Source organism: Manis javanica, chromosome 8 (genome assembly GCF_040802235.1).
Source record: "Manis javanica isolate MJ-LG chromosome 8, MJ_LKY, whole genome shotgun sequence".
Classification (NCBI taxonomy): domain Eukaryota; kingdom Metazoa; phylum Chordata; class Mammalia; order Pholidota; family Manidae; genus Manis; species Manis javanica.
In genome coordinates this window covers 39,236,371-39,248,390 of record NC_133163.1, presented here as the reverse complement: position 1 = coordinate 39,248,390, position 12,020 = coordinate 39,236,371, and the positions used below count along the sequence as shown (strand labels likewise).

Sequence of the window (12,020 nt, the reverse complement as noted above, 5' to 3'; positions counted from 1 at the left end):
CTTGTATCTTACCCCCTTCGCAAGGCGCTGGGTTTTTGCAGGTGTGGATGTGGTCTGGATGTTGTCTTGTGTCTTGTGGTCTCTATTTTAGGAAGATTTTTCTGTGTTATATTTTCATAGCTCTATGTGTTTTTGGGAGGAGATTTCCACTGCTCTACTCACGCCGCCATCCTGGCTCTGCCTCCTCTATTTTTATTTTTAGTAAAATGCTGAAGTGGTAGGTAGATGCAAGATAAAGGTAGAAAATGTAGTTTAGTGTTGTAAGAGAGCAATTGTAGATGATCAGGTGTGTGCCTGTAGACTATATGTTAATCCGAGCTAGACAAGGGCAATAAAATATCCATGGATGCAGAAGATTTCTCTCAAAACAGGGGGGCGTGAGGTTCTAAGCTTCACCACTGTTGATCCCCAATTTCTCACCTGATGGCCCCCCTGTGACTGTGCCTGTCTTAGGTTATTCCTCCCTTGAGGAATCTTACCCGTCTCTGGCTAACCAGTCTTCTTCCGGGGCCATACAGGGAGATGTAAAGTTGGTAAGTGTGAGAGAAGCCATATTGTTTGAAAAGGTTAGCTTTTTACTTCTTTGCAGATTTATGCCCTGTGGCTTCTATGCCCAGCTTATCTTCATTTTTTAATGGTGTCATTGGAAGCATAAACATACTAAAATTTGATGATTTTTAGCTTACGAGTTTTTTCTTTTATGGATCATGTATCTAAGATACCTTTGCCTAACCTAAGGCCATGCAGATTTACTTCTTGGTTTTCTTCTGATAAAATTCTTATAGTTTTAGCTTTTACATTTAGGCCTTTGATTCATTTGTATGGTGTGAGATACAGGTCCAAGTTCATCTTTTTGCACATACATCCCCAATTGTTCCAGTACCATTTGTTAAAAGGAATATCCTTTCCCCATGGAATTCCCTTTAAGCCATGTGTTTGCATATCATCCTCAGTAATTCTTACTGTAAGCAAAGTTATGTGACTGTTGAGTACTGAACTTTTCCTTGACCTAAGGAATATTTTCTTTTCCTCTATTACATTTAGCTTTGGGCCTCTCTGGAGTAGTAATAGTGATTGTTAGATGGAAGAGCATATTAAATTTGAGGAATATTTGATTTTAAATATGAAAACTATGAGGAAGCTTTTCTTATCTTTCCTGAGAATGTATAATTAAAGCTTGAAGTAAATATATGTTATTAGTGTATTAGATCTAAGAGGGTCTATTAATTCCCAGGCCCAGAGACTTTTGACAGGAACCACCCTTTGAACCTCAAACAAATATTTAACGTTTTGATGCCAAAATATCTAAATTTTGTTTCAGTTCAGACCCAAATGTCTGTCTTCAGAGGTCAAAAAAATATAATATGTCTTGGTAAAACAAAAAATGGCTCCCTTAATTACTTTTCCAGGTCAAAAATTAGAGATCATTGAGGTAGTGTTTAGTTTTGGTTCTGTTACAAACACTATTATCAGTTAATTCCAGAGTATTTGCTTAAGGAGACATCCTTTTTCAAAATTCTTATTATTAAAAATTCATATTCCTCTATCTTTTTAGTCTGTTTTCCCTTCTACATTTTAAGTTATTCTAAGGCTGGGGATATTTCTTATCCATTTTTGTTTCTCCACCTCACTGCACCCCACCCCAGCTCATCCCACAGATCCTTAAAGGCACAGTTGCTTCTGAAATGACTTTAAATGGAAGAGAGCTTATTTAGGAGGTATACCAGAGAGAGGTATGATAGTGCCAAGTGCCAAGATTATTCTTTCTTCAGTAGTGTATCAAGTAAAATTATGCCTAGTGCTCAAATTACGAACACCAACCATCCGTGGTCCCTCCCTAAAGAGCTGACATCTGGAGGTGGACTGTCATGTAGGCAAGCATACTGTTATATGGCAGAGGGTCAAGGAAGGCTTCATAGAGATGGTAGAATTTCAGCGCCATTTTAAAAGATAAATTTGAGTCTGCTAGTGGCATGCATAGACCATTCTGTTAGAGGAGAAGGAACGATTTCAAAGGGCATGGAAACTTTACTAGAAATACATGTAGTTGAGTTTGACTAGAGCACAGGATTTATAACAGAAAATAACAAGAAACTACTTGGGGTGCAGATCATGAAGAGTCTTATTTGCTATATTAAGTATTTTGGATGATAGTTTTTATGTCTTTGTGTCTTAACGTTGAAAACCACTGTTTTCTCTATAGCTGGCTCTGTGCCATCCACTTTTAGTAATAGGGAGCTGTTGAAGAACTTTTAATAGGTGACATAATCTATATATTAGAAGAATATTTCTGAATGCAGCAGTGTGGAGAATGTATTTGAGTAGATTGAAAGTAAAAAATAGTCAAAAATAGAGAGGTTTATACTGTGAAGATGGAGTTAAGAGAATGAATTCAAGAGAGATTTAAGGGATAGAATTAGTAGGTCTTGGCAACTGACTCCATGTGGACAGTAAGGAATTGTCTAGGAATTGGTCCTAGTTTTTGGCTTGTATGGACGACTCTGATGACTTTAATAGAAGGCCTCCTTCAGAGTTTTGTATGGCCTACAGAATATGACACTTGGACACCAGTCTGTGTGTGTGAGTGCTACAACAAGCATCTGAACGATGAAGGCAGCTACTTCAGGCTTTATTTCTCTCTACTCACTCTTGTTGCCCACTGTGTCAGGGGAAGCCCAGGGAGAGAAGGCAGTGGAGGAGAGGGATTGCATTATTCTGCTGCCAGGGTTTGTGTAGCTGCCCCTTACCTGTGATTTGTGACCACTGTGTGCCACAGCTGCTGGGCTGGACCAAAGTAAGTAGAACGTAAAAACTTCTGTAATAACAAAGTCCATTGCTGCATTGAGTGTAACTAAAAATTTTTTTTTCATGATACTTTTCCAACTTTTATCTTAGTGTTCTTTATTCTAAAAACCTGTACATATATGTCTTAGACTTAAATTGTTCATTTAATATGCTAAACCCCCTAATATTCATGATTTAGTTAGTGCAGGTGAATAGAGTCCAAACACCCATATATATAATACATATACATAAAAATTTAAACATATATATATATAAATTTAAAATATATATATTTAAAAAATATGTAGCTGTGGAGTTGCTGTTAGAGTCTGAGAAGAACTGCTTAGTTGCCAAGGAAAACATTTTTTAAATACTCCCAAAGTCTGCTTTTAAAAATAACGGTGAATTATGTACTCCCTTAGCACAGCTATTTGAATTTTTTATCGATTTTTTATTCAGTGATAGGATGCTATTTGTCTATAGTTTTTACTTAAGTATTTGCCATTTCTAGAATGTTCAGACTTCTTACTTTAACTGATTTTTCTCTAGTCCAAGCTTCAGTTTGATATTTTTATCCATTTTATATTTAATTATTAAAGTTTTTTTTCCCCTTGTAGTATATGTCTGCTGGAGCAGAGCAGAGACTGGAGCAGAGAAGTGGGAAGCGGGAGATCCTAGAGAAGTGAGAAAGAGAGAGGAGAGCAGAAGGGCCGTAGAGCAGAGGCTGGAAGCGGAGACAGCGCCTAAGCTGAGCAGAGGCTGAGTGGAGACAGCAAAGACTGAGATCTCAGGGCTTGCTACTTTAGACTGCCAATTGCAGACATGATTTTAACACTCAACTTTCCGCTGTGAGAATAAAGCTTTGTGTGTCTCTTTTTACCCCCAACTCCTTTTGTCATTTTTTGGTCTCACCGAATCCCTAATGAACTTCCCCAGGGCTGAACCCCTCAGGCAAGACATAGGGGAATGAATTTAGAGCATGTACAGTCCTAGATCCTAACATGTATTATTGAATACATCTATTCTTTACCAAACATTGTATTACGCATTTATATTACATTAATTCATTTCACAAAAACCCTATGATGTGTAGGTAAATTATCACCATTTTATAGGTAAGAAGACAGGGTTTAAAGAGGCTAAATAACTTTCTAACGTTATAGTGCTTTCGAAATAAGATTTAAAACTAGAACTGTCTGACTCCAAAGTGTATATTCTTTCTACCCCTTGGAAGATATCCAGGTAGGTTTAGAAGTTTTTCAGGAATTTCAGCTGGGGTAAGTAGGATTTTGGCATGCAAAAATGAGGAACAACTCTCCTGTTTTAGAACACAAGCAGGAAAGGAGTTAGGAGGAAGCAGTAGGGCATGTATGGCCAGTAGTATTGAGGCTTGGGTGCAAAACTGGTTGCAGGAAAGGAAATAGTGGAAGACAGAAAAAGGTTGGAATTCGATTGTATCAGGGTGGGGAATTTGAACTTTCTTCAGTAGTTACTGGAATATTTAAAAATCTTATGAATTCCTTTTATTTTTTTATTAGCACTGCTTTATAATTTAGAGGTAAGACGTCCTTGTATTTATGTATTATCCTTCCTAGTAGATTTAGAGAATATAGTGAGGTGAGGAATGAATCAGAATTTTATAGAAGAAAAGGACTTTAGACGTCATTTCTCTCAACGTCCTTATTTTAGAGATAAAGAAATTGAGGTCCCAAAGGATTGTGAGACTGAAGTCGTAGAGTGCAATGAATTAGAGTTATGTTCAAAGGAAAGAAGGAAAAAGTGAAGGATAATTTAAATACTTTGCTTAGGATAAAAAAGGAATTTTAAAAACAAGTGAGAAAAGTCAAGAAAATGGTATTATTTCAAGAAAAAAGTTAATCAAAGTAGGCATGTTATAATCTTACTGGGGGAGCGTTGTGTATTTTCCTTTGTTCTTGTCCCTACAGCGACAAAGAATTGAAGGGCAGAGACACAGTTGTGAAGCAGAGTAAAGGTTTTATTTAAAGTTACTTAAAGAGAGAAAAAGTACAGGCAACCTCAGAGAAAGAGGAGTGCCCTGAAAGGTCGAAAAAAAGAGAGTTTAAAGTTCAAAGGCTACACACTTAGAAAGTACGGGAGACCTCAGAAAGAGGAGCCCCTGGAAAGGTTGGGGGTTACCCCTTTTAAGGATTGTTCAGGAATGTGACTAAGGGCTCAGGGTGCTGACATGTTAAGTATCTGCTTTATTTGCTAATCTGAAGTTAATATATAATTTCATAGGAGGTGTCATTCATTATTTTTCTTCACAGAAGGAATCTGGGAAGAAAACATAAATTTGCTCATGTAAATATTTTAACACCACCCCTTCAATAATTCACAAGTTCTTTCCCTGTACTTATGTTATGTTATGGAGGAGGAGACGCAAAGCAAAAACAAAGTGAGGCAAACAAAAAAACCCAAATGCTATTTTGTATTGTTATAACTCTATTTTGATTGCTGTTTTATTAATTTTCTCTTTTTAACTCAAGAAAGGATTTGGTGCTCAAAAATAGATTTCAAGACAGAATAGGATGAAAAGAGAAAATGACAAATGATAAATGCTAGGAATAAGAGTATGAAGCTGGGTAGGGGGAGAAATGAGAAAACAATATAGTCTATATATATATATATATATATATATATATATATATTTTGGCTCTCACAGATACTCTTCTCAAACCACAGAGGATGTAGTATTGCATTATTGCATTTGAAAGTCACTGTGAAGAGAAAGTTTACCATTAAGCTTTCTTATTTATCTGAATTTAGGGACTAGATAGATGTATGATAAGATATCTAAAAGGATGCCCTTTAAATTCAATTGTTCTTTATTCTTTCTCATAAGTCTCTCTAACATTAGAAAATCTTGAAAAGGGATCAAAATTAGAATAGATGGTCTGAGAAGATCAATTTTCAAAAAAATGTTTATCTGAGTTTAGGACTTGTAAATTGCTGTTTCTATTGAGTAATTTAAAATCTGTGTATTGTTAAGAACATAAATAACCTTCTGCCACCTAGTGTTAACATTTGAATTATTTCTTTAAAAAATCCCAGGAAATACCTTTGTTAATTTAGTTGGTAATTTTACAGTATTGCAGTTAGTTTCGTAGTATATAGAAGCTTTGTTTTAGTTCTAGTTTTTATAGTAGGTAGTTCTTGGTATATTATATGATATTTAAATAGTAAACAATGGTGAACTTAACACACTGAAAATTTATTGTTGTATAACTGCTTTATTTCTCATCTGAATATATTTCTCTGTCTAATCCTTTTTCCACCTTGATCTCTTAGTCCGTGTGATTTAGGAAACTGTATTAATGAGTGGGTTGTACAATTGACTGGAATACTCTCAATAAAATAGCTTAATATGGAAAGTTACATTTTCGTACCTAAAATGATGAAACTAAACTTTGTTCCCCTTAAAGATTTCCATCTTTAAAAAAATAGGTTCTGATAAGGTATATAAAAACATTATACATATTATTTAATTGCTCACTTAGCTAAATTTGAAGAACAAGTATTATTAAAAGTCAATAAATAAAAGCTGCTTTTAATTTTCAAAGGTAAGAAGCACTTGGTTCAAATCTTTCCACATTCCACTAAAAAGTTTTTAAGCTGATGAAAACACTTTTAGGGAACAGACTCATAAATGGAATGGTTTCTGTGACTGAAATGATTATCATTAAGTTGTCTTTCTTGAGGAGTTCAGCCAAAACGGTATATCTGTCTTTACTCCATAATTGCTTATTCTTCTTCCACTAGTAATAGTTATCGGAAAACTTGTTATTCTGGACTTTTGCTGTCTTGTTCGCAGGCAGTGACCAGAAGCACATGCTAACTTCTTGAGGATCTGTAAGCTTAACTTCAGTGCGAAAATTAGATGTTGACCTCATCACTTGCAGAGTATTAGGAAAGAGGGCCTTGGTGTTGTTATCATCCTGGACTGCTTTATTCTCATTTAAAATAGTGCTATTCAAATAGCATTTGTTTTTCCAGCAGCACTGCCTTAGACAATCAGTGACAACTTCAAAATAATTCTTTGCTGGACTTAGGATGCTTTATTTAGAGTCTGATTTGGGGCTATTTTGTTGTATTGATATTTATATTAAATGGAATTTTTAAAAAGCCCATTTTTATAAATAGGCAGATTTGCAATATTGAGAATGACCATTTTTTACCCATTACAACTTATTTTAGATATTAAGTTTGAAACATACTTTTAAAAACATCTATGTTATATCAAAGGGAAAATATATCAAAGCCATATTGAAATGGGCTTTTGAAGCAAGTAAAATTTCATTGTCCACAATGTCGTAAAACAATAGGCACATGCTTTACTTCACTCTCCTTAAAATATATAGAAAAAAATGAGCCAAATAATTATGATCTGTTTTTATTCTCTTGTTAATATTAGAATGTTTTTGTCAAGTCACTAAAGGGAGAGAGACGAGAACTTAAGTTTTCTTTAACAAAGCCAATGACATAGGCATCAGGGAAGGAAATTCTCTGCAGGCAGGGTCCATGGCAGGAGCAAAGCAGCTTTTTACCTTCTTTATCAGCAAATGTTCCATGCATATAGCAGTCAGGGACATGGGTAAGTGTTGGTGCTTTTCCTCACAAAATAATCCCAAATGAAACTGACATTGATGTTTTAGAGCTCTGAATATTCATTTGTTTTTCATCATCCCAGATATTCCAGTTTGCACTTGTTCTTGAAATTTATAATTATGATTATCAGTATTCAACATTTATCTTTCTACTTTGTCATTTATATTTGAGTAAACATAGTCAAGTTTTCAAGATTTTAATACCAGACATATAGTGTGGTTATAAATGAGATGCCAGGAGTGAGTTTGTTTGTGATTTTTAACCATAAATTTAATAACCTGATTACCCCCAAGGTATACTAGGTGAGAAGCTTCTGATTTCAAGAAATAATAAATCCCAAGGTTATGTTTATTAACTTTTTTTATTCCTGTGATTCCAGATGAGATATTTGACACTTTGATAAGACAGGGACCTCCCTTTAAATATATTATCCCTATTCTATGTTGAATATTTATAAAGGTTCAAAATAATAAAAAGTTGATGAGATTGGGAAATGCTTTTGCCAAATATATACTTAGAGTACTGTCTACAGAGAAGTCAAATATGATTCTATTAATGTTTTAAGTCTTTAATATAAATACAAGTAAAAATTCATTTCCTGGAAAAATAAAAAATGGCAACAGAAACCCTAAATGGCAAGTGAGTAGCATATATTTTTTACTATGTAGAGCAAAAGGAAAAAAAAAAAAGAATGTATACCAAAATTATGTGTTTTTTTTTTCTTTTTCATGAATTTCTGTTTGATATCTGTGGTAGCCATACAGTAACTTATAAATATTCTGTTAGGACACATACAGAATTCCTTTTCTCTGCCCCCTTTGAAGTTGGCCACATGACTTGCTTTGCCAGTGAAATATGAGCTTTTTGGAGCAAAAGCTTCCAGAGCTGTATAGGATTCTCTATATTTGCTTCCTTCTGGCTCAATGGTCATGGAAATAGTTGAGGTACAGCTTCTATTAGACTGGTCCCTGTGTGACTGCAGTGAGTTACTTCCCTTCCTGACCTACATTAGACAGATAGCATGAGTAAGAAATAAATCTCTATTAGCTAAAACCACTGAAATTTGCGATTATTCTCTGCTGCTGAAAAACAGCCTATCCTGATTGACAATGCTTTTTTCAGTAGAGTTGTCATGAGTCACTTTATTTACAGGTGTATTTTTAACCTGCTGGTAGTCTCTTAGTTATTTTGTCATTTGACTTTCCATAACTTTGTTATTTGAGTAAGAACCATGTGTTTGTGAATCAACACATGTGATTCTTCTGATGCATATTGAATATATTATTCACCTTTAAGGTTTAATTCCTATAGATCTGTGAGCCACCTTATAAATTGTTACTGGAAATAATCATTGTTAAATAACAGTTAATGTACCTTCACTAATACTAACACTTTTAGGTAATTTTAGAGCACTTTACAATTTCAAAGCACATCATCTCATTTGATTCTTAACCACAATCCTGATAGATAAGCAGGATAAGTTTAATTATTATCACATCCACTTTATAGGTGGGGAAACTACAGCAAAGTCATTTGCTTCAGACCAGATGGCTTATAGGCAACTGAATTAGGGTGTCATCTTCTTGCTGATCTTTCAACTGTTTTTGTTTTTCCTATCCTCTCATTATGATTATATATGTGTCCAGCCATTGGGGAGTGGGAAGAGAGGGAGGAGTTTTCATTTACTTTATCTTTTTATTCCTAAACATTTCAACCAGAGATATAAAATTATCCAAAGCAGATAAATATGTTACCTTCTACCCTCCATATTGCTGGCTGCAAGAGCACCTATTCCTAATTTAATAGATTTTTAAATTTATTTATGTTTTATATTTAGTTTTAAAACTATTTATAAATAGATTCCAAGTTTATGCTGGGTGAGGAGGGGAAGGAAGACTGTTAACATGTTTTAAAACAAGGGTAAATCTATGAACAGCTATCTTTTTGAACAGTGAATTTTGCAGAGTTCATTATAAACAAAGCATGCTTAGTCATGGACTAAATGTAGTTTCAGTATCATAGAATTCTAAGGGGTTATCCATACAGGTTGTGCATGTAGAATGAGCTCTTACTGATCCCTGGCTAGGACTGCAGAGTTCTTGCTCTTCATGAAGCTATGCAAGGGTGTTAAAATGCTTGCTTACAGTTGTTCCTGGCATTTCTGTGATTAGGTCATGATTTAGTACATCTGGCAGTTTGAACCTAGAAATTTGAGTGACGCAGAATGTTTTCTGTTTTGTAGGATTGAGAAGAACAGTTAACTGGTTCTTATCCTAAAGAAAATGACAAATGGTCAGCCAGGCGACCTTGCTCATCAAAGACTCAGTTTATATAGTCCTGTAGTATGAAAGTGATTTGTAGATAAAAGAAAGATTTACCAAGATATAGATTTGTTAGAAATAAGAGTTTTAGCAATTTTAAGAATTTTACATTACTAATTGTAGTGTATGAGAAATATATGGCCATTTAGATTGTAAAAAGCCCCTTCTGCTTCTGCTATTTCTTTAAAAAAGCATTGGAGGCTATTTTTTTTTTTGCATTGTACAGAAAGTCTATATATATATTTTTTTTCAGGTTTTTTTTATTAAGGTATCATTGATATACAATCTTATGAAGGCTTCACATGAACAACATTGTGGTTACAACATACACCCATATTATCAAGTCCCCCACCCCCACCCCATTGCAGTCACTGTCCATCAGTGTAGTAAGATGCTATAGAGTCACTACTTGTCTTCTTGGTGCTATACTGCCTTCCCTGTGCCCCCCCCTGCACTATATGTGCTAATCATAATGCCCCTTAATTCCCTTCTCCCTCCCTCCCCATCCACCCTCCCCAACCCTCTTCCCTTTGGTAACCGCTAGTCTATTCTTGGGGTCTGTGATTCTGCTGCTGTTTTGTTTCTTCCGTTTTGCTTTGTTGTTATACTCCACAAATGAGTGAAATCATTTGGTAGAAAGAGTATGTTTTTATATTTAAGCTTTAACATACTTTATAAGTTGCTCAGAAAAAGGTAAACTTAACAAAGTATCCGTATTATTTTCTAATTATGCTTGACTCCACTTGAAATTAATTAACAAGATTCTTATTTATCAGAAAGGATATGTTGAAAATGTTAATTTCTAAATGGGTAGAAATGTAAAAAGTAGAATATATTAGAACACATGCTGAATCATTGAAAAAAAGTCATAAATTGTTCATGTAAGAGGTATTCAGCTTTACTTTTTTGGTTACTCATTATATAAAGCCTTTCTGTTTCCCATTTCTATCAAAATATATTCTGTCATTATTAAGTATGCCACATTGGGATTGTTTTCATTGTATCTAGTCTTAAAACTATTTGTTCTTGTGACCCCTTTATTTAGTTTCTTTTTCTTGTTTCTTTGTTTCTAGCTAAAGCAAGTCTTAAACATTCTATATTAGAATAGAAATATAAATAGAAAATAAAAGCTGATGTAAGAATATTCAAATTAAAAGCTTATTTTTACAAATCTTTAAAATATGACAAATGCAGAAATAGGATTATGTGAAAAGTGGGATAAAATTCAGAAGTAGCATTTAAGAGACAGTCATTATGTTTGTTTTGGAGGGAGAGTGGAAATTAGATCTGGGAAAACTTGCAAGAACTGATGCCAAAGTAGGATGTAAAGGATGAGTAGATGTTCATCAGACTGTTAGAAGGTGAAAGACGGTCTGTTAGAAAGAAAAGTGTATGTGATGGCTCAGAAGCCTGACTCAGAAGATTGTGTTTTAGGAATTACAAGTGTTTTTTATTACTGTTAGAATAGAAAATGGTGGTGGGGGTGGGGGGATGGTGGTGCAGGTGGACAATGAGAAGAGATACCGAAAGATGGGATTAGAGAAATAGAAAAGTGAAATTAAGGGTCTTCTGTGTCCTACTGAAGAGTTAGGATTTTATTATATAGGTGACAGGAAACTAATTAAAGGATATAAAGCAGGGAAATGACATGATGAATTGTAGACATGATGTGAATTCTTATGGAAGAATAACTATTATAACACTGTGTAGATGGAAAAAGTGAAGGCAAAGGAGAGTAGTTATTGATCATGAACATTTATGGAAAATTTAATTTTAAAAATGTTTAGAAGTTGATACAAGGTAAGAAAAAGAGGTCTATCTTTTTTTCTACTTTAAAAATTAAGTAAAAAGTTTTAAACCTCACTGTTTTGGAGTTTTCTTAAAAAGTTCCATTTTGTTAGTGACTGGCTATCCAAAACAAACTGCTTCACTTACTATAAAAGAACTACTATATAGAGCTATTACTGGTATTTTTCTTTATATACTTTGAGGCTATTTTTTAGTTTTTTTAGTGTAAATTTCACACAAGTTTATAAAATTTTCTTAGAGGATTGCTTTCTTTACTATTGTGTAGATTCCCTCTCTATTCCTATAATGGCTTGTGTTTTAAGTCTATAAACGAACCATTAGCAATATGTTAAAACAGTTTTCTTTCTTGTTAGTATTTATTGTATATGGGATATTAAAAAAGTCCGTTTATTTTCATCTTTTCTGTGTGGTTTTATTTTATATCACTTGCAAATGGAATATGAATTGCCTTTGTTGTGCATTGGAAGGAATTTACAAAAT

General features: G+C 34.1%; 1 protein-coding gene across 3 annotated transcripts in view; it reads left to right on the top strand.

Annotated features, from left to right (window-relative positions):
• The window catches only part of MNAT1 (MNAT1 component of CDK activating kinase), a 243,732-nt gene that overhangs the window by 204,565 nt on the left and 27,147 nt on the right, over positions 1 to 12,020 (top strand). The window contains exon 8 of one of the 3 annotated variants that reach the window (XM_073242297.1): positions 3,402 to 10,092. The exons of the other annotated variants lie outside the window; for them this stretch is intronic. Within the exon in view, the coding sequence (XP_073098398.1) occupies positions 3,402 to 3,462 (61 nt within the window). The 3' untranslated portion in view covers positions 3,463 to 10,092. Of the gene's footprint in view, positions 1 to 3,401; positions 10,093 to 12,020 lie in introns of those variants that run through there. 3 annotated transcript variants of the gene reach the window in all.